The 20,393-nt window shown below is 43.9% G+C and overlaps 1 protein-coding gene across 3 annotated transcripts in view; it reads right to left on the reverse strand.

Moving 5' to 3' along the window:
* Nucleotides 1-1,507: 1,507 nt before the first annotated feature.
* The window catches only part of CLPX (caseinolytic mitochondrial matrix peptidase chaperone subunit X), a 31,957-nt gene continuing 13,071 nt past the window's right edge, over nt 1,508-20,393 (reverse strand). For 2 of the 3 annotated variants that reach the window (XM_044444923.1, XM_044444922.1), the window contains exons 4-14: nt 17,319-17,473; nt 16,476-16,635; nt 12,427-12,468; nt 10,984-11,160; nt 9,228-9,392; nt 8,842-8,930; nt 6,571-6,735; nt 5,627-5,926; nt 5,256-5,348; nt 4,379-4,485; nt 1,508-3,271 (exon numbers count right to left, since the gene is read on the reverse strand). In XM_044444923.1, coding sequence (XP_044300858.1) covers nt 3,181-3,271; nt 4,379-4,485; nt 5,256-5,348; nt 5,627-5,926; nt 6,571-6,735; nt 8,842-8,930; nt 9,228-9,392; nt 10,984-11,160; nt 12,427-12,468; nt 16,476-16,635; nt 17,319-17,473 — 1,544 coding nt within the window. In that variant the 3' untranslated portion in view covers nt 1,508-3,180. The remainder of the gene's footprint in view (nt 3,272-4,378; nt 4,486-5,255; nt 5,349-5,626; nt 5,927-6,570; nt 6,736-8,841; nt 8,931-9,227; nt 9,393-10,983; nt 11,161-12,426; nt 12,469-16,475; nt 16,636-17,318; nt 17,474-20,393) is intronic. The other variant, XM_044444924.1, reaches the window with a different exon arrangement.

Consider the following 20,393-nt stretch of genomic DNA (forward strand, 5'->3'; position numbering starts at 1 on the left):
TTTCCCTAGCCTGGCACCCTTCGGATGTGTGATAGTACGACTCCTAGCATTCTGCTCCATCAAGGGGCACAGGAAGGTGTAGTCCATCTGCAGGGCACCGGGTTAGGGGGAAGGCTTGTGTAGGACAGGACAGGCTGTGTATCTGCTCTTTTCCGAGCTGTCTAGCTAGACATGTACAGCACTGTATTCTGAGCTGATTAAGCTGGAGAGAGGCATATTTCTGGGAAGCAGGAAAGCTTGCGCTTGGGTACTTAATAAAAATATATAGTTGTGAAAGGCTTTAATAAAGTGTAGCTGAATGTAAGTGAATGGAACAAAAAAGGGAAAAGCTGCTGCATAGAACTGAATACTGAATTTGGCCTGGGAAGGGGATTGAGAGGGGAATTCATTTTTTTTTTATCTACACCATTTATATAGTGCTCCCTGTCCCAGTATGAAGATTTCATTGCAATGTCCAATAAAAACCCACAAATACAACACTGCGTTAAAAACAACTCAGCTGTGGCTGGTTAGTTTAGGAATTTCCTCCTGTAATAACAAGGGAGAAGCCAGCTAGAAACCTCGGTACCAGGTCAGGTTGGCAAGGGAGAGGGTGCTCTCTCTCGTCTCCTGGCCCCAGCTTGTTTAGGACTTTATACAGTGCCAGCATCTTAAACCTGGCCTGGTAACGAATAGCACCAATTATATCAACTGGCTTGATGTAACTTATGGTAAAGCCAAAGAATTTCAATCTCACATTTAACCAGCAATATGAATAAAGAACTGCATTGCAGGGTTGTTGTGACCCACTCTCAGGCTTACCTTGAGTGAATGCCTGGCATTTCTTCGCAGCTACAGCTCTCTTCAACCTGCAAAAATGAACTACATTTGCATTAGAATGTGCACCAGCAGGCCTGTTTTACACTAGTCCCTACGGTTTCAAGCAAGCTCCCATTTTGATTTCTGGATCAAAGTAGCTGGTCTATTATGAAACAACATGGTTGGCAGAGTTAGCTAGGATGACATTGCCCTTTCAGTTCCAGTAGAAGGCTTTTTAAATTCCCCAACCCTCACCCTGTCACCAGTTTCCACCACAGCAGAAGACACACAGCTTCCAAGCTGAAATTGTGCTCAGCTATAATTAGGCTGAAAATTTTGTTAGTGAACATGCCACTCAGTTCTGATACGGCACTGGAGAGTGCCGTCTCAGTTCCGCTTCAGCTCTTAACTACATGGACTTAACTACATCAGTGGGGAATAGCTGCCCTGTCACGGGGAGCCATTCTTGAATTTCCAACAAATTGGAAGGTATTACTTGGTTCAGAGCTGCTTCCACTACCTAGCAATCCACAATTTCACGCTAAGAAAAAGGGCAAGGAAAGCCCTAGAAAGAATCAATTGGCACAGCTCTATATACGTTCCCTCCTCACTGTGGCCATGTTGCTAGTTTAAAACCAAACCTGCTCAAACTAATGTTTAACAGGAATCCTGCAACACATAAGACACATCGTAAAGGAAAATCACCATGTTTGTAGGTATATATTTTAATCTGAAGTGAATCAAAAACATACAAGTCCTTTTGGGTTTTTACAAATACTTTATGAAAGGATCAAGTTAACTCTAAAACAAAGCGCTCTTTGCTTTGCTAAAAAGATTTAAAATTAAAAAGATGCAGGACTAGCATTTTAAGCTTATAACTTAAATAAGAATTTTGTGAAACAGTGACTACTGCTTACATGAAAAATATTATACAATTATACGTGACTTTCTTGTTCTTAATGTTATAAGAAAGTAGGCTGGGAAAAATATCTGGCACCAAAAAATTGATGCATGATGGTTCCAGCACGTTCAATAAAATGTACTATATTAAAATATTGGCATAGAATTTTAAATATTCTATGGTCTTTTTCTGCCTGTAAACCTTTATTCCTCCAAAGAAAGGTGCAGCAAGTTCCTGGTTCACCTGTTCTAATACCCAAGTTCTCAAAACCAACTTACGGTATTTAATTAATGTAACTAAATATTAATGAAACCTTTGGTATTACATCCAATTATTTAATGCACTGCATTATGTTGCTTAGTAATTGGTGCAAGATGCCCTAAAATATGGTTGCCCTCCACAGCCTATTTAGAGCAATCGCACTGGCTTGAAATAATTACCACGTTTACATGGACCAGTCCTTGTACAGTCCTTGTTTTAAGCCTCTGATATCCAGTTTTTTGAAGAGCAGTTTCCATAATAAATGTAACAATTACCTCTAGCACCCACTGCATTTCAAGCAGAAGAAAATATTTAACAAATACTGAATGATCTCCAAACCAAAGGAGAGAAATATATTCAAAACAGCTTATCTTTATTTTTATGTATGTTAGTTTCCATACCCAATTTGTAAAGTATAATTACTGTAAAATTTCTTAACTATTGGCAAATACTGCATTGCATTCTAGAACTGAAAAGGCTAAGGTTGAACTGAAAAATGTTCAGTACATATTTCATTGCAAGGGGGGGCAGTGTTGCCCTAAACATTCTAAAAATCTTACTTTTTCATACTACTTTACCATTTTTGTTGGAAAAGCAGAACACCTTGATCCTAGTAACAGGAACAGCCAATCAGATTTTTGCCATGAGAACAACGCCCTCCCTCCCAACTAGCTTTGTTGGTTCCGAGAGACTGTTCTCATGTGGCCAGATTGCTCTGACTGCACGACGAAGTCACTGTTACTAGGAAGAAGGGCAACTGACTCACAGTGGAGCACTGCTGCAGGTGTCCAAGCGCTGGGTATGGCCGAGGGGTGACCCGCTGCCGTTCATGCACGCACAGGTCTGGGCCTCATCTGTGCGGCATGCCCAGTGGAGAAAGAATGCCCAGAAAATCTCCTCCCCAGGAGAGCCAAAGTGGGAATTTTGCAGGGAGAAAGTATTTATGCAACAAAAATGTTTTTTTAACTGAGCAAAATGTAATATACAATTAATTTTTTGAACATTATATCATTGAAGTCCAAGTGTCCACTGCACAAATCAATATGATGTTACAAGAAATACATGATCTGATTTTCATTAGTGTTGTCAACATTTTCTGATCATGTATCATCTTCAGGAGAGATCCAATTATTATTAGTAGGCTGCAAATCCAGGTGTGGTCTCAAAAAATAAAAACGAAAACTTTTAAGTGCATTTTCTGCAGAACATTCCGACAGGTTTTAATGGTTTGCAGCATCTGCCTGGCGAGCCCAGCTTTCCTCTTCTACTCCTGAGTCATACTCTTCTTCAGAAGATTCTTTCCTTGGAGCTCTAGGAGTAAATGAAAATAGGGTCAAATATTTTAAGTAGTGAACAAAAGAGACAGTCATTTGAGAAAGGAAAAGTCATAAATGTTGAATTTTAACCATGGAATGGATTCTTGCAGACAGTTGCACTTGCACTGAAACAGGTACTTAGGCTCACAACAACAAGCTTTTGTTAGCAATTTCTGACACCAACTGCCATATCATCTTGGTTCTTAAACTCTCCAATTATATGATGTGATTTTATGATTGTGTTGTTTTGCTCTGGATACTTAGGAATAGAACAGTCTGATAACAGAAATGTATTATCCAAAGCACTCCTATCTGGCAGTTGAGATTTAAGATTTATTGGAATTTTGCACCCCAAATTTCTGTAAATTTGCATTTTAAATTCAGTGAAATAAAGAAAAGCCTACTTAGAAGTCTTCATTTTGTGTAACTGTTAGCTGAGAAAACGAATATGGAAAGTGGGCTCGGTCCCTGAAGAATGACTGGATGACCTGCGATAGTCCAGCTCTCCATATAAAGGGTATTCACTCATGGAAATAAAGCTATGCTGCTTTTTCAAGATCCACTGCTTTGTTTTGCAGTGCTACTTGCACTCTTTGACAAAGCGCTTTAGGTAAGATTTCTTCTGCTTCAGGTGTACCAATGAATTCCCTTTTCGACTGCAGCAATACAGTCCTCCAGCCTGTTCCAGAAGCAAACACACCAATACCTCTTAAAAAAACAAACATGACCAGGACATTTCTTCCTACAGAAACAAACTATTACTGTGCAACTTCCAACTGGTTCACACCAGAAGCAACCTTGGTGGATGGTATCAAACAAATACAAATATTTGTAAGAAAGATACTGTTGAAAAGGACATTTTCATGACAGAGAGTGTAACACAGAACACTTAATTATGAAAATATAAACATGTTAATCTTTACTAGTCTGAATACAGATTCTGCATTAAATGTTCAGTATTCATCTACTGTGAGAGGCAGGTATAAAATGGAACCAGGCAGTAAAAAATTATCTAAAAGAACATTGTCAAAAGATCCTAAATGAAAAAAACACTGTCTACTTCTGCAACGGATTCAATGTAGTCCTGGAAACCCAACATTACCTGACATATCCTGGCTCTTTTTTTCCTTCCACAACCTCTTTGTCAACCTCCACGCATACAATGTCAGAATTGGGCACTTCAAACATTGGCTCCAGTAATAACTTCTCCTAATAAGGGGGGAGGGTGATTAGTCAGCCAAATCCATACAATTTCTGGTCCAGAACATACCTCATCGTAGAAGGTACATGAAAACTACTCCTGTGTTTAAACCCAATCTAATAAGCTTTATAATTTATTTATTTTATTATTTATTTATTAAAACATTTCTATGCCGCCCCTTGCCGAAGCCTCGGGGCGGCTCACAACACAAAATACAATAAAATACAAAAATAACAATATAAAATTAAGAATATAAAATCTACTCAGGAGTTTGGAATCTACTCCATTTCCATGATACAGCTATGCATCCTACATCAAAGGCTAGCCTTGCTTTCAAGACATTTCTTGTGCAAAGCCTTGCTTCTCTATATTTTAGGTTACACATGAATCTTGCCCCACCTTTGTTATTCCATTAGGCTTTGTTCTGCTCTGCTCTGTTTTCTTTAGATATCACGTGCCACAACCTCTGTGGGACTTTACTACTTCAGACTAGTTAAGAGTCTGACAACCTCTTGGAGACTTTAGAACTTCAGACTGGTGAGACGTTCCTTTGTCAGAAAAAGTTCCCCAGAAGAAAAGTACATCAGGGAGCGAGCTAGTTTGGAAATGTTCTTCCTGCTGTATGAGGGTTTTTTTTAAAACCATGTTGCCCAATTATTGGTGATCCAATTTTAAAACCTCTTGTGCCAGCCTTCATGTATCCCCAGTGCAGCAAGTGGAATTGTTATGTACCAAATCCTCTGTGATCCGTAACAGTGAGGAAAGACCCAACCCTTACCATTATGGAGCGAAGACCTCTAGCACCAGTCTTGCGATCTAAAGCCAGCCTGGCTATTGCCTTTAGAGCATCTGCAGTAACACTCAGTTCACACTGGAAGACAGAAGGCAAAATTACACTTCGCCAGATAGTCAACTTTCTAACATCTGCTTTTCCCCCATGGAGATTTCTGCTACTTTCAGGCAACTGCGAAGGACTTCTAACAAATCCTTTGGATGTTGAGGAAAGTGCTGGTCATAAGCACCTTTTAAAAGATACTCATTTTACAACTAGCATTAAGAATTGATCTGCTGTTTAACAAGGCTGCGTGAGAGTCCTGTTCTCTTGGAAATGGATGCTAGAGTGCAAAAATGGAAGAACAGCTTCCAAACCTTGTCCATGCTGAATAGTGCTTGGTACTGGGGAATCACAGCATTCCGGGGCTCAGTGAGGATCCGTACAAGGGTCTTCTCGTCAAGGCTGTGCAGGGGAACCACCACTGGCAAGCGCCCCACAAACTCGGGGATCATGCCAAACTCAATAAGATCTCTCGCTTCAACATGCCGTAGCAAACGGTCTTTTTCTTCCATGTCTTGCTGTGTGCTGGACTCTCCGCCCAAATTAGCCAGGTCTGCAGCCGCAGCCGCTCTTCTGCCTTTACCCAGATTTGATGGCGTTCCAAAGCCAAGATACTACAAGACAAAACATCTTGCATTTGAGGAGGAGCTCACATTTGAGTTTTTGCTTTATATAAACACAGCACTGCATGGGATTTACGGCACACCAGTCCATGGTGGAATTCTTGACCAGCTTGTCACCCCAAATCCATTTTAAAGCTGCAAAGTATGATTCGTCACGCATCCATTCCAATTTGTTTAGACTGGCTTTTTAGGCAAACGGCGCAGAACGGTGAACTATGCGGAATGGCATGTATCATGTCTTACTCTCACTTCCACCGACACTACTGGAATCCAACACTACAGCCACTGCAGGCCCAAGGCCTGGCAGTCCGAGTTCCACCCTGGGCAAAATCACTACCCTATTTGGCTCATATAAGGGAAACAGCAGTGGCTGAAGTTTTGGGGCTCCTCCTGGTACGAGGAGTAGTGCTCCTCTGAGGAAACGGCCTCAGCGAGAGGTAGGCAGCCATTCAGTCGAACAAGAGGCAATGCCTCCCACCCCGGGACTGCCACAGGCAATAATACCACTCACAGCTCTCTTCTCGAGTATCTCACGGCACATTCACCCTGCTCCTTTGCTGAAGGATTTGGCAGCAGCTAAAACCAAACGCACCCCATGCAGCTAAAATGTGCTGCCGAGTCTCCTGTTCCCTTACCTTTTCGTTTTTCCTCCGGCTGATGATTCTATCGAGACCGTTAAAAGCACCAGAGGCTACAAAGAGGATGTTGGTGGTATCAACTTGCACGGTCTCACCACGTAACTTGCGGGAATTCTTTTCCGGAACGTTCACGATTGTACCTTCCAGTAACTTTAACAAACCCTATGGGAAAGCGGAAGGTGGGTGAGTAATGCTTCCACCCTTTAGAGTGGAAGACCAAAGACCTGTTTAATCCACCCTCCCTATCCACTTCCTTCAAGTCATGTGCAGTTTTGTTACACCGTTATCTTGCCGGCCCACAGATCACCTTTTCCCTCCTAAGGCAAGGGACCTGAGCCTTGTGAGCCTTCCTCACAGGGGAGCTGCTCCAGGCCCTTGGTCACTTTGGCTGTACTCTCTGCACCTTCCCCAGCTCCACAATGTCCTTTTCAAGGCAAGCCAGCTCACTGCACATTCCTGGTGCTTCCTTGCGCTCGGTGCAACGCAGCAAAGCAGCTGCATCATTATTTGAAAATGAAGTTGTACCAAAATCCACAGGAATCTCAGAGATAATTGGAGGACTACAGGTGCGTAAGCCTTTCCCAGTTCACTTTGAACAAACTAAGAAATTACCCAGGATGTAGCCTTGCCACAACCAGGAAGAACCCCAATCAGTGCCTGAGCCAACCAAGGGTCAGGGTCCTTGCAAGGGTGGCTCTTGTCCCCCCCACCCCCAGTTTTTCTGGTGGGGGCTTTTCCATTCAACCCTCTAGGCCAAGCAAGGGAAACTTTACTGCCCTTCTTTGCCAAAGGGGCTGCGGTGAATAACTGCTCCTGAAAAAAAGGACTGGTGGTAAAAGCCTCCACTCCCATGCGGGACTCTCTTGCTTCAGATTTTAATTCAAACCAGGGAAGAATCCGGAAGCTTTTAATACAGTGGTACCTTGGCTCATGAACTACATCCGTTCCAGGACTCTGGTCGTGACCCAAATTGGTTGTGAGCCAAGTTAAATTTCCCCATAAGGTTCAGTGTAAATAAGATTAATCCATTCTGTAACTATTTTTTTCTAGTCACAAAAAATGGAAGCAAAGTGACAAAGAACAACAAAGATCGCGGCCATCTCCCCCCAACCCCACCCCGAGCATGGCCATCTCCTCTCCCCTGCATGAGCACAATCACACCCGTCATCCCTGCACATGCCTGCCATCCCAGCATGCTGGGGGGGGCGGGGGGAGAGACGGGCTCGAACACAGGTTCGCTCAGGGGGAGATGGTTGCGCGCGTGCAGGAAAGACGGGTGCAATCACGGGCGTGCTCGTGCAGGAAAGAGGGGCACAACCGTGGCCATCTCCCTACTCGGGGGTGGGGTGGGGAGATGGCTGCAATCCCGGTTGCCATCCAATGCGGTGCTTGCGACCCGAGTCAAATTTTTTATGAAATTTTGCCCGTGACCCGATTTGGTCACTGAGGCATTTGTGAGCAGAGGTATCATTGTATTTGGATTTCCTCTGTGCACAGTATTAACTGAGGCTTCTTTGCAGGCCGGAGCCTGAGAAACATTGCTGGTGTCTGTGGTCAGGTCACACTGCATTGAGGTCAACGAAGCGACTTGGGAGGCGCGCCATTCCGGAGCCTCTCAAGAAAGCCAAGCAAAGAAGGGCTCTGTGTGCGCAAAGAGGCATGCACAGGTGAGGCCGGCAGAAAGGAAGCTTGGACACAAAGGTGGCACCAATGCCACACGGTGTGTGTGCGTGTGTGTGTGTGTGCGCGCGCAAGCGAGGGGTGAGTGGGCATAAGAGGCGGGCAAAGATAGGAAGGAGGGAGCACCAGCTGAGCGAATGAGAACGAGGGGCAGTGCAGGCTGCCAGATTCGGTGTGACAGGGAACTCCTGCGAGCCCTGGGAGATGCAGGACCGAGTCATGAGGCTCCCAGGAAGAGGTGCAAGAAGCTGCACGGGAAATCCGTGAAGCAAAAGTAGCGGTGGGTCGTGTGCTTTGGGGGTTTTAGCCATGTTCCACTAAGACTCTAACAGGGCAGAATTTCCATCACAGGGTTTCGGTACAGCAGCTACATCCTCTTTCCCACATTCATTTTAATCTCTGGGCTGTTTTCCAAACCAGATGAAGATGTGGAGAGTGGGGAGGCAGGAGGGAACAGGCTCCCTTGTTCCTGTGTGGCTCTGAGCGATCAACGGGAATTTATGTCATCGCGAGTAAACTGGGGCAGCATCGACAACTGCATTTCTGAGAGTGCTTCATAAAAATGAGACACTGTGAAAAAATACTTACTTGCTGAACACCTTCGCCTCCCACATCTCGCAACTGATGAATGCCCGGCACACTGCCAATCTTGTCCACCTCATCCAAAAAAACGATTCCTGTGAATTAGAGGCAATTGATAAGAGGAACATTTGGATTGTGCGAGAAGTACGATCTGTACACAAGCAAAGGCCACATCTTATAAAACGGAACTCGCTGTTGCGACTGTATTATGCAATGTTGGCAATTTCATAAATCAGGTAGGAAAGAACAGGCCAAACAAATTAACAAGACTGCCAGGCTGTGTTCCAGGATACGAACAGAGGCTTCCAAAGCAATTAGGCATCCAGAAGAGTGAAAGCCTGCTTTGTTCAGTTGCATTTGTGGAAGCGGGCTGCTGGAACGGCCTCAGTTACCTTGCTGAGCTTTTTCTACATTGTAGTTCGCATCCTGCAGTAGTTTTGCAATGACAGACTCGATATCTTCGCCCACGTAGCCGGCTTGAGTCAAAGTGGTACAATCGCAGATTGCAAAAGGGACATCCAGGCATTTAGCCAGCGTCTGAGCCAGCAAGGTTTTGCCTACATTTTAGTTTAGAAAAAGCTGTTAGTAAGAAATCACAGAGCTGGCTTTTAAAATACACTTTATTTTTACCAGAGAAGTAGTACCAATGTGTTCTGCTTTTGTACCAAGAGAAAAAACTCCAGCACATGGAGAAGTTCTGGGAATCTGGCATGTGAACACTTCTTCACCCACTGATTTTTATTATAAACTAGCAAGGCACGTAAGAAACGCTGCCGCTCCAACCTTTTCTAACTTATGCCCTCTCGCTGCTCCGGACTGCAACTCCTGCCCGGCCCAGCCCAGCCCTCTGAAGAGCATCCAGTAGCTGCACACATTTCAAACTGCACTCGTTACATTTTTTCATAAACTACTCCAAGCCTATGGTTAAATTTTCAAATAATGCTGGTAGCCCAAAGGAGGCATGCCAGGATAAAGAACGTGACCACCACCATTTTCTGGCTGATATAAAGGGTGTGATACAATGCTGGCTTGCATTCGGCTTGAAAAGTAGTTTAAGGCATTATAGCACCCGGTTTACAAGACAGACTTGCACACACACAAAGGGGCACGTGGGAACAAGAGGCTAGCACATTTGCTTTTCAGCTCTCACGATGCTCTGGCATCCCGCCTCTCTCACTAGCCGGCCATGACCTGCTCATTTACGATTAACTGGAAACAGGTTAGTTCCTCGTATTACAGGCCTCACAGGCTTCACTCTATGTAATCCATTATCAGCTCTTAGAGAAGCAGATTCTATTTTGGTCTAGGAACACAATGTGTTCAGATGGAAAGCTTTAAAAAGAGATGGTGCAGATTCATTACAGAACTGAAAGAACACTGTACTGAAAACACCAAGTCCCTCTCTAATGGTAGTTGTTACTCAGAATGCAGACAGGACCAGCAAGATGCATTTGGGACAAACTTCTGCAGTTTTCCTTGGTTATGGAGACAGAGGGGATCGAAACATTGCTGAAATGGGAAGAATTGTTCGGGTAACAGTAGCAACAGAGTTGTGCAGAATTCTGTGTGAGGCAGAGATGATAACTGCACTCTGTATTCTTGCCGAAAGAGAGATCTCGGTCAACTTGGAAACTAGCTACCTTGCCCAAGGCACTTGGACCCATTTAAAGGATGTGCCGTTACCATTTTTAGATCCTGCATTCTTGCACCAGTTTGCACAAACACAATCACTTTAGGGTCCATCTAATTCAGTAGTATGTTCAGTGGCCAACCAGTTGCTCACAAGAAAGCCTTCTACTGCCCTGATCTGGGAGGAAGCATATAACCATTAGGTCAAGCAGCCCTTGACCCAAACTGGTGGGCTTTACAACATCTTGTGGAATTGAATTCTATAGTTTTAACTATGTGCTGGGTGAAGAATTCCTTCGTTTTATTTGTCCCAAATCTCCCAGCGATCAGCTTAATAGTAGGACCCTGTGTTCTGGCATTATGGAAGAGGGAGAAACATGTCTTCCTACCTATTCTCTCCACACCGTGTGTCATTTCATACACCTCTACTCCATCCTTCCTTATTTCATTGACACTTTAAGCGACACTTCCTTAAAAGTCCACCTGAACTTTACACGAGGGGAAACATGTCCCACTCACCTGAACCAGTTGGCCCAAGCAGCAAAATATTGCTTTTCTCAAGCTTGATGTCATCGTGAGTCGAATCAAGTACTTCACCTCCTCGCTTCTCCTGGGGCATCTGTTGATTCACCTGCTGCTGCATTGATGCGCCTAAAGCATTGCCATGGGGACTAATGCCGGCGATCTGGAGAAGTTCTGAAATGTACAAAAAGTTCCAACTTGAGATCCTAATTAACTCAACTTACAATGGTTTGAGACAGCCTGCAGGAAATGAACAGATTAACAGATTTTTTAAATTGCGGCTTCAAGTATCGTTTCACCTGTGAGGAAGATGAATGAGATCAGAGTATTTGAGGACGACCGTGCTGCATACAGCCTGTCACGTTCCAACAAATATTTTGAAATAAACTCAGGAAGATTTATTTCAACTGAGGAGTGAGAAACTTCAATTTCCACAATCATTTTTCTGTGTTACAAAACAGGTCTAAATAATTATTCTGAAGGTAATTAGAAATGCTTGGTTACACAATAACAGCCAAACATTTTAAAGTGTTGCTTAATTAATATTAGTGAAACAATTAGGGTCCTAATTCTGGAAGCAATTAACCAGAAGAAACAGAAAGTTACTAGCAAGAACTTTTCTCCATTCCTTTACTTTCATGGCCAGCAAGAAAGGAAAATAATCTTCTTAGAGACCTCTTACTTGCTTCTTTTGTAATGCCAACTTAAGTAATTTTTTACACTGCACACAGCAGATGTTTTACTCTACTGAGCTTTAAGCTTTCATTAAAAATAAATGAAAATCATTCCAAAGGCTAGGGATGGCTGCTCAAGGTCTTTCCAAACTCTAGCACCTCATAAGCTGGGGGCCTGTAGTGGCATCCAACGGGCAGGGAATCTCCCGGTAGAAACACTTCAGACATGCATAGAAAAGGGCAATTTGGATCCCAGCAGACGTAAAGCTTGTGGGATGTACATTCAGATCGATCATAAACAGATCTACAGAAAGTACAAGCTTTCATTTACAACTGGAGATCTGAATCAGCATGCTATCCTCCTTCCACCTACTGTAGACACGGGACCAAATTCTGGGCACATGACACTCCCAAGCAAAGGGAGAGCTAATTCTCACTGAAGTGGTAACCTGTGTCTGGAGTCTGGGTCTCATGTGAAGAAATGCTCTTCTGCCCCCACAAAATTTCCTCACACTCAGAAAACTGTATGCCAAGGGGAAGGGTCCCAGTCCGGGCATCTCACTTGGCAGTTTTCTATGTGTGGGAATCTTTCCCCTGAAGGGGGCATCCTGTCACAGTCCAACTTTCAGCAGCAAGTTTACCACTTCAGTGAGATCCAGGCCCAAGGGGCTATGTACAAAATGGATGCAGACTGAACTGATCCTCATACAGCTACAATGCAGAAAAAAGGATATTACAGAGGAGGACACGAGGAGAGATCACTTACTTGTAAATCTGTACTCATCCTCCCGTCTTCTTATTTCTAATTCTAAGAGAGAGGATGAAAACAGCAATACAATATAGAGATTAAAAACCATTGCATTTTCTTCCCCTCTTGCCCTCTTCTGAATACAGGTTTACAGAAAAATAGGCTTCTCTTCTGATGAGAGAAAAGCCACATCAGCGTAATTTAAAAAGCCTCCCCCATTGGTCTGACCTTTTCACGAAAAGCAAAGGAATAGAAGCTTGTATTAAAATAAGTAGGTCAAAGAATAAGAGAAGCATTTATACTTTTAAAGTTGATACTGAATAAGAAAAGCTAATGCGACAAAAACCCTACATTTTGGACGATACGATACATGCCAATTCAGGAGAACAGTCCCAGGGTTCAAAGGGCCACGCTCCCAGGATTGACTGTAGCCTTGGACACTGAACTGTGGAAGTGCATGCGGTCAGGTGGTCACAAGACTGGACTTGGGATCTAGTCCCCACCTGACTGTGAAGCTCCCTTGGTGGTGCTGGACCAGTCACTGACTCGTAGCTTAACCTACCTCACAGGGGTATGGATGAAATTGAGAATTTTCTGTAAGCCACCTTGGGATATAATCAATAAAGAACCCCCCCTAAAAAGCCACACCCATGTGTCAGATCATTTGTAGGAGCACCCATTTAATCCTGTTTCAGAATCCAAGGGAATGGTGCTCTTTTCTACTACAGGCATTTCTTCACTTGGCACAACCTTTGCTGACATTGAACATTATTAAATGGACCTCCCTAGAGAAGTCTGCCTGGCATCGTCATTATATGCTTTTCGCACCAGGTCAAGACCTTTTTATTTGACCAATATTTTAAAGTTAATTAATTTTAACTGTATATTCATTCATTTATTTTAACCATGTCATTTTATACTCAGTCGCGGTGTAGCTAATTTATTTTGTTTAGGATTTATAATATATTGTAAGCCATCCAGAGATGACAGTAATGGATGGCCTATAAATTCCATACATACATACATACATACATATCAGGAACCACGAGAATATTTGGTACTTTCTGGCTGAATCATAATGCAACTGCTCCAATTCAGCTTTGAAAACAGCTTGCCATGTGACGAGGAAGCCCCAGGAATGTAACGGGGTGTGCAAGACTGCACAGAAATGTTAATACTGGGGTCCTTACAGGCCTCAGCTACAATCAAGGGCAGCATTCCGGTACTACAGTAAGAATCCTGAATAAATTTTAACAGCGAGTTAGATTTATTATCACAAATCACACTTTTAAAAACTAGGGTTTATTTGCACTGACACTGAAATATAGCCACCAATCCTATCACCAGAGGGTTAACGCTTTCAATTTGTTTCATGCATAACACTGAGTTATTGTTCGTCTTTCCTTGTGGTTGAACAGATGGTTTTATTGGTCTGCATTTACTTGCTAGTAAGAGTAACGGTGTCCTGCTAGTGACTGCGCCCTTGGTTTTTGTGTAGGTACTTTGTTATAACCCATAGCCAAAGGCAATAAAAATGCATGGATACACATTTAACATTTGGATTCAAAGATGCCTTACATTAAGGTAATTTCCTCCAGCACGCTGCCAAAAAGAATTCCACCTTTTGGTTTCTGTCTACTGAACACTGAGGTAGGCAGTATTTAAGTAAAGCCAGATTTTCAAAGAGACAGAAGTATCTGGAAATGAGTATCTCTATTAGAATTTGGGAGAGGGAGAGGGGAAGCGGAGTTGTTCCATTAGTTTTGCAGAAAGATCTGTTTTGTTGGGCTCCTTTTCTCAAACTCTTTGAATCCCAGCTGGTCTTCTCAGAAGGACAAGTTGCTTACCTGTAACTGTTCTTCGAATGGTCATCTGCAAACTCACACATATGGGTTATGTGCCTGCACAGACTTGTGGGACATTCTAGAGCCAGAGTTTTTGATATAAGCTCCCCCTACATCCTCTGTGCATGCTCTGGGTGGGTTCCTCTGATATCCAGGTGACAGTGCCTAGTTAATGTGGATGGTCGAGCCTGCACTGGTGCATTACGGAGTTGTGGAAGATGCTTAAGTACGTAACTCCAACTAGGCAAGACCAAAGTCTTGCCTGGTCAATAGCCTTGCATTTCCTGACAAAGTACAGGAGCTCGCATCTGGCGCCAGGGGTTGTCCCTCACTCCATTCCCCTTGGTCCTCTAGCAGGCCGAAAGCACCTTGCCTCTTCTCCCCACTCACAACCCCTTTTTGGGTACCACCACAGCTGTCGTAAGCTGCCCAGGCAGCTCCAGCTGTGGGGCAGCGCAGAAATAAAACGAAACAGTAATTTCCCCCTTTGCACCCTTTTTGCAATGTCTTCCAGTGACAGTCCTCCGAAGTGCCCGAGTGCCATGGCGCAACACCTTCTGCTTGCGGAGAGGGCTGGTGGCTACATCAGCCCCTTTGCTGTGAGATCCTCCAGTCTGAAGTGTGCACCTGACAGCTCTCAAGCGTCTTCCACCTTTTCCACCCAGCTCCCCAGGCTTTTAAGTGCTTGAGACTGCAGAAGATGTGCATCCCACCTAATTTGCAGGAGCACGGAGTTTGTTGGCTGCCAAAGGGATTCTTTGAACACAGGCCTGAAAGGGTTGTTAGTTGGTTAGTTGTTAGTCTGATTTCAGCAGCCTTCTCAGGATGGTGTCCTGGGAGAAGTTGGACAAAAGAGGAAGACAGAGAGTGGGGGCAAACTTGTGAGATCTGGTACCATCCTAGACTTAGGTAACTGAGCCCCAAGTGGCTGAGCTACTGAATGAGAGGGCATTGTGCAGTGTGCTTACTCCAAGCGGTGCAGGGAAGAAAAGCACTGCCAGGGAGGATAGTACATGGGTAGCTGGTCTCCCTGTGTTCATAATGATGCCATCTAGAACCTGAATGGCCTTTGCAGTAAGAAGGAACTCTGTAACACTGACAGCTCTGCAGCATATTCCGTTGAGGGCAGAGGAAACTTCTGGGGGATGCTAATAGAGCCTGAGGGGGCCGCTGGTACCGAGGTGACCTGTACCTTCACAGAGGATTCTGGACAGTGGTAATGTGAGCGTCTTTCCATGGTGTACAAGCTGTGAAAAACTGAGAAGCAGCTGGGGGTGGTTTCTTGCACTTTGGAGGTGGCCCCAAAGTGACATGCAGGGGCCTGTTCAACGTGGCCGTGCCTGAAGGTGTGTTGCTCTGCCTTTTGGGGCCTGCTTTAGTAAGAGCCTGGTAGTGGGGCATGAATCCTCCTTACACTCTTCTCTGGTGGTAGATGGTCCCTTCCCACTCCAGCAGGTGCATTTTTTGAAGAAAGACTTGGCGATCCCATGCCCCTAAAGGGCAGAAAGAGAGGAAAACCTCAGAGGATATAGGGAGGAAAGAAAAGGGGGGGAAACCCTGTTCAGTGTCCCAGAAGGGGACAGAAAGAGGTGTGGGGGGGTTGTTTTTGTTTTTTGCCGATTTCAACAGTGATTTCAGCAAAAGAACTTTCTAAATGCTGTGAGTGTTCTAGTAAATGAGAAAAAAAACTGAGAGGCAAGCAAGAACCAAGCCTGGAGCATGCACTGGGGAAATGGGCAAGGTTCTCACCTAAAGCTCTGTTCTGAATGACTACCTTGCACAGATGAATAACCCTTATGTGTGAGTCCCAGAGACCTCAAAGAACAATAATTTGACTTTAAGAACTGTTGCCAGGGCTTGCTTTTTCCAGTTCCCTCCCCATCATTTCTTCATTTTGCGTTGACTATCTTGTTTTGTCAATGATATGTAAACTTTCCTGGGCTCCTTTCCAGGTGGACAGAGAAAAATGCTTTCAAGGAACAAAGGAAATATATATTATGCTGTTAAAGCACAACTGTGCTCATGCAAAAATTCAGGCAAAAACTAGGAAATCAATTTTGGTGCCAATGCTCTGTTCTTCTGGTAGACTAACCAGCAATGAATGCTATAATTACAGTGGAACCCATACTGTTGAACTGACACTTCCACCAGGATCCTATGAGGAAACCACAAGTGTGACAATGCCAGGGAATCCGCACAGAAAATATAAAAAGATACACAAACCTCTCGGCGTTAAGGAGGTTTGCTTTTCAACTTCAGCTTGTTGTCTCAGATTGGCAGGGATATTGTTGTAGATTCTCTTATAGTGATTGTACACAGCAACTGAAAGCACCTTCTTGGCAAAACACTGGCCTACAACATACTTGTCGAGGTAGTTATAGATCTGGCAAAGAGAAAGTCAACAGATCCTCAGTATCAGAGGCGCTTTGTCAATGCAGGTGACCAATTAAAGCTCTATTCTAGTGAGATGATGGAAGAATCCATGGCTCAGGCCTCACTGCAGGGATCTGCAGGTGAGCCTCTATCAAAAAGTCGTCCCACAACCCCCGTCTTGCCTTTAGGGCAGAAACCTCTTACGATTTCGCCCCTTGTTCAGAGGAGCTCACAAATTAGGGATTTAAGGACCCATTTGTGTGCACTGCGCCTGCATGAACTTTTGCTAGAGGTGCGTTCTAAAAGTTTCCCTTCCTAGCCTTTGGACAAACTGGAGGGGACAAATAAAACCTATGAAATAGAATTCTGCTGGGGGCTGAGGAAACAGAGTATCAAAACAGGAATTCTCCTTTAATCTTCCAGCTTGCAAACTATAATTTATATTGTAACATTAAAAGTTATGCACAATGGGGCCACACAAAACACAGGAGGCTGCCTTAGACCGAGTAAGCGCCTTGGCTTGTCTAGCCAAATACTGTTGAAATTAACTAGCAGTGGCTTCAGGAAGATTTTCCTGCCCTGGCTGGGAAGACTGGGGAGAGAGGTAGGAAACGTCGTCATGCAAAGTGTATGCTACGTGGCTGTCCCTTCCCTCTCAAAGCAGCAGAAGCCAAGCAGATTAAGAGATGGTACTTTTTTTGGTGGAGGTGGCGGCTTCTGTTGGAAGGCCAACTTCACAGCCTCGGCCGCGGACTCCGGTTCTTTAACGATGCTCTTTTTGGAGTCTGCTTCTGACAACACCACAAAGAAGTGGTGGCACTTTTCACATTTTACAAAGCGAGTGGAAGCTGTAAAGAAAACAAGAGAAAGGCTTTAAGTGGCATCTCACAACAACTGATTCAGAGCTAAAGTGGACCAATGTTAGTCATACTGACAAACCAATTTAAATGGTCTAGAGATTTGTGGGTGGCAGTTCATTCTCTAACACAGAGCACCAAATGCCCTGTTTGTTTACAATAAAATAATCGTTACACTTAGTTCTGTGTGTAGGCTAATCACTCACATTCTCTCTTTCTCTCTTCAGCAAACTGTTCTATTTTAAATTCAACTTAGAGCCAGTGCTGTGTAGTGGTTAAGAGCATGGGACTGGGACTCAGACGATCTGGGTTCAGCCATGGAGCCAACTGGGTGACTTTGGGCCAGACTCTCAGCCCAAACTACCTCACAGGGTTGTTGTTGTGGGGATAAGATGGAGGAGGAGAATGATGTAAGCTGCCTTGAGCCCTTTGTAGGAAAAAGGCAGGAAATAAATTGGAAAATAGAAATAGATAAATAAAATTACTTTACAAGATATTCCCAAAATACAAAGAATCAACATCAGGGTTTTCTCTTCCTTGTCTAAAAAGGCATTAATAAAAAGGAAAGTACTGGTGGCAAATTATTAAACACATGCAAGCTCTCATCAATTTCTGGTCTCAATCCAAGAGGACAAACTCCCCCCAGCCCCCGCAACTGCTTATACTGACTGAACAATGAATACTCCAGAACTAGAATAGCCCAAACTTACTCCAAGAACACTAGCTTGTTGGGAGATCTTTTGGACAGGTGATGCATAACTAGATCCAAAACACTCTGACAGGAGGACAGCAATTGCTTTCTGTTTTCCAGGAAGAAATTCTACACCAGCCCCTTTACATGTGCTTCCTAATATAGAATTAACTTTGAAGGTGCTTAGTGGGGGGCGGGGGGGGGGAGGGCTCAGGGACAGCATCTCAGAACCAACGGCCTTTTATTCAGCAAAACGGTCGCACTGTATGTCTACCAATAACTTTTCTGACATTTCATTTTCTTATTTCTGATACTATTTTAAATGTGTTACCAAAATCAAGCAAAGGCTCATGAGGGGCTTTCAGCTTCCAGCTGTGCTGTTGCACAATTTATATTCTTATAGGCTATGTGTGGTTGAGTTTCAAAAGCAAAGGAAAAGCAAGAAGGAAAAAGCAAAGGAAAGCAAAGGAAAAACACTTTAAGTCATAATAATTATGCTCTCAAATTACATTTTCAGTTTTGTTGTTTAATATCATGGGATGACAGGGAAGTCAAACGCTTATGCCAATTGGTCTTGGAGCTTCAGGTTCCACCAATTTAATTAGCTGCACAATCTAATTTGCACAATAAAAAGTGCACAGAAACCTGAGCCCTTCTGTGGTAAGCTTTTGGACTCAAATGAAAACAAACAGCACTGTCTAGTAGCCAGGATTCCACCCCTGCTGAGAGCATGACTAATATACTTGGATTTACCTCCAACCCACATTCTCTTTTTAATCCTCCTTTCACAATAGCCTCCTGTCGGACCTGGCTATTTTGTTTGGTATGAAATACAAAACCTTTAAGGAGGCTGGAACTAACACCTAAGAGTCTATTCAAGTACAGAGGGATAACTAAGTCCACTGACTGTATTATTTTATTCAAAGTCTATGTATGACCTTCCTTTCCTCCGACCGCTTCAACAACCTTTCCCAAATACATTCTCTCCCATATATAGGAGTATTTAACAAAGTTCTGGAAATCTGTGTGCTCTCTGGGCTTGGGAAAACAAATTTAAAGATCCTGTTTAAAAAAACCTTTCTAAGGACGGCTCAAGGGAGGCATCTGATCAGTGGGGTTCAGAATAACCTTCCCCTGACCACCAGCAGTGAGACAGCCAAGGGGTTTTTCAGGCTGGGTTCTGTCCATGGTGTCAGCATAGAGGGAAATTCCAGCACCACCATCACACTTTTCTGTCCCTTGAAGCATTTAATTCTCAGCCAGCTCTGATACCAAAATGAGACGCCAATCCCCTGAAAGACACATGAACACAACTGATCGCTTACATTCAGGTCCCACCCTCTTTTCCAGAGGAACCGGGGCTGCTTACATAATCTTCCCTTTCATTTTATCCTCACTGACCTGGTGGCCCCATGGCTTCTTTGCAGACGATCCAGCTGTCCTATACACACAACCAAGGCCCCTGAAAGTGAGCCCTGGCCTGGCTCTGCTCAGTGTAGTTAAAAACACATTTGGATTTTGGAGTGGCCCTTTATGTGCCCATGACTGAAGTGCAGTAGCACAAACCGCATGAACCAAGCCTTTGCCACCAGCACTTTATTTTCTGTTGTGTGTAGAATCTCTCGAATTGGGCACATCATTACCTCATTAAGAAAGCTGTAATTTTGACAGCCCAGCCTGATAGTTTTCCAAACAAGTCTGCATAAAACTGCAGCAGATAATAAGTTAATTAGACCGCAATTAGTCAGGTGCTGCAGACGGGTCCTGCCAAGAAGGTTCAACTTTTAAAAAAATCTTTCAAAGCCAGGGCAATAAAAGACAAACAAAACTCTGTATTCAAGTACCACTGTTCCCCTCAGAATCAATATCAGGCTACACTCCATGGAGCTCTAACCATACACAAAACTAACTTCCAGCAAGACAGTCCAAACTCCTGCCACTGTCCTGGAATGCTCTCAGGCCCATGCGGACGGTACATGATTTGCTCCACATAAAAGACCAGTCATGTGAAAAATGTCTGTTTCAGACCTTTGCACCTTTAATGGCTTAGGATCACATAACAAAATGCCAAACAAAGTTGGTTTTGACCTACTGAAACCCACACACTGTTTACTTACAACATCTTTGTGTGTGCTGCGCCGCACAGACAGGGGATCCTCAGTCAACAAAGAGACAGAGACTGGGTTCACACGACATGATCACCTGCTGCACTTGGTGAAC

Source organism: Varanus komodoensis, unplaced genomic scaffold (genome assembly GCF_004798865.1).
Source record: "Varanus komodoensis strain SLA01 unplaced genomic scaffold, ASM479886v1 scaffold46_3, whole genome shotgun sequence".
Lineage (NCBI taxonomy): Eukaryota > Metazoa > Chordata > Lepidosauria > Squamata > Varanidae > Varanus > Varanus komodoensis.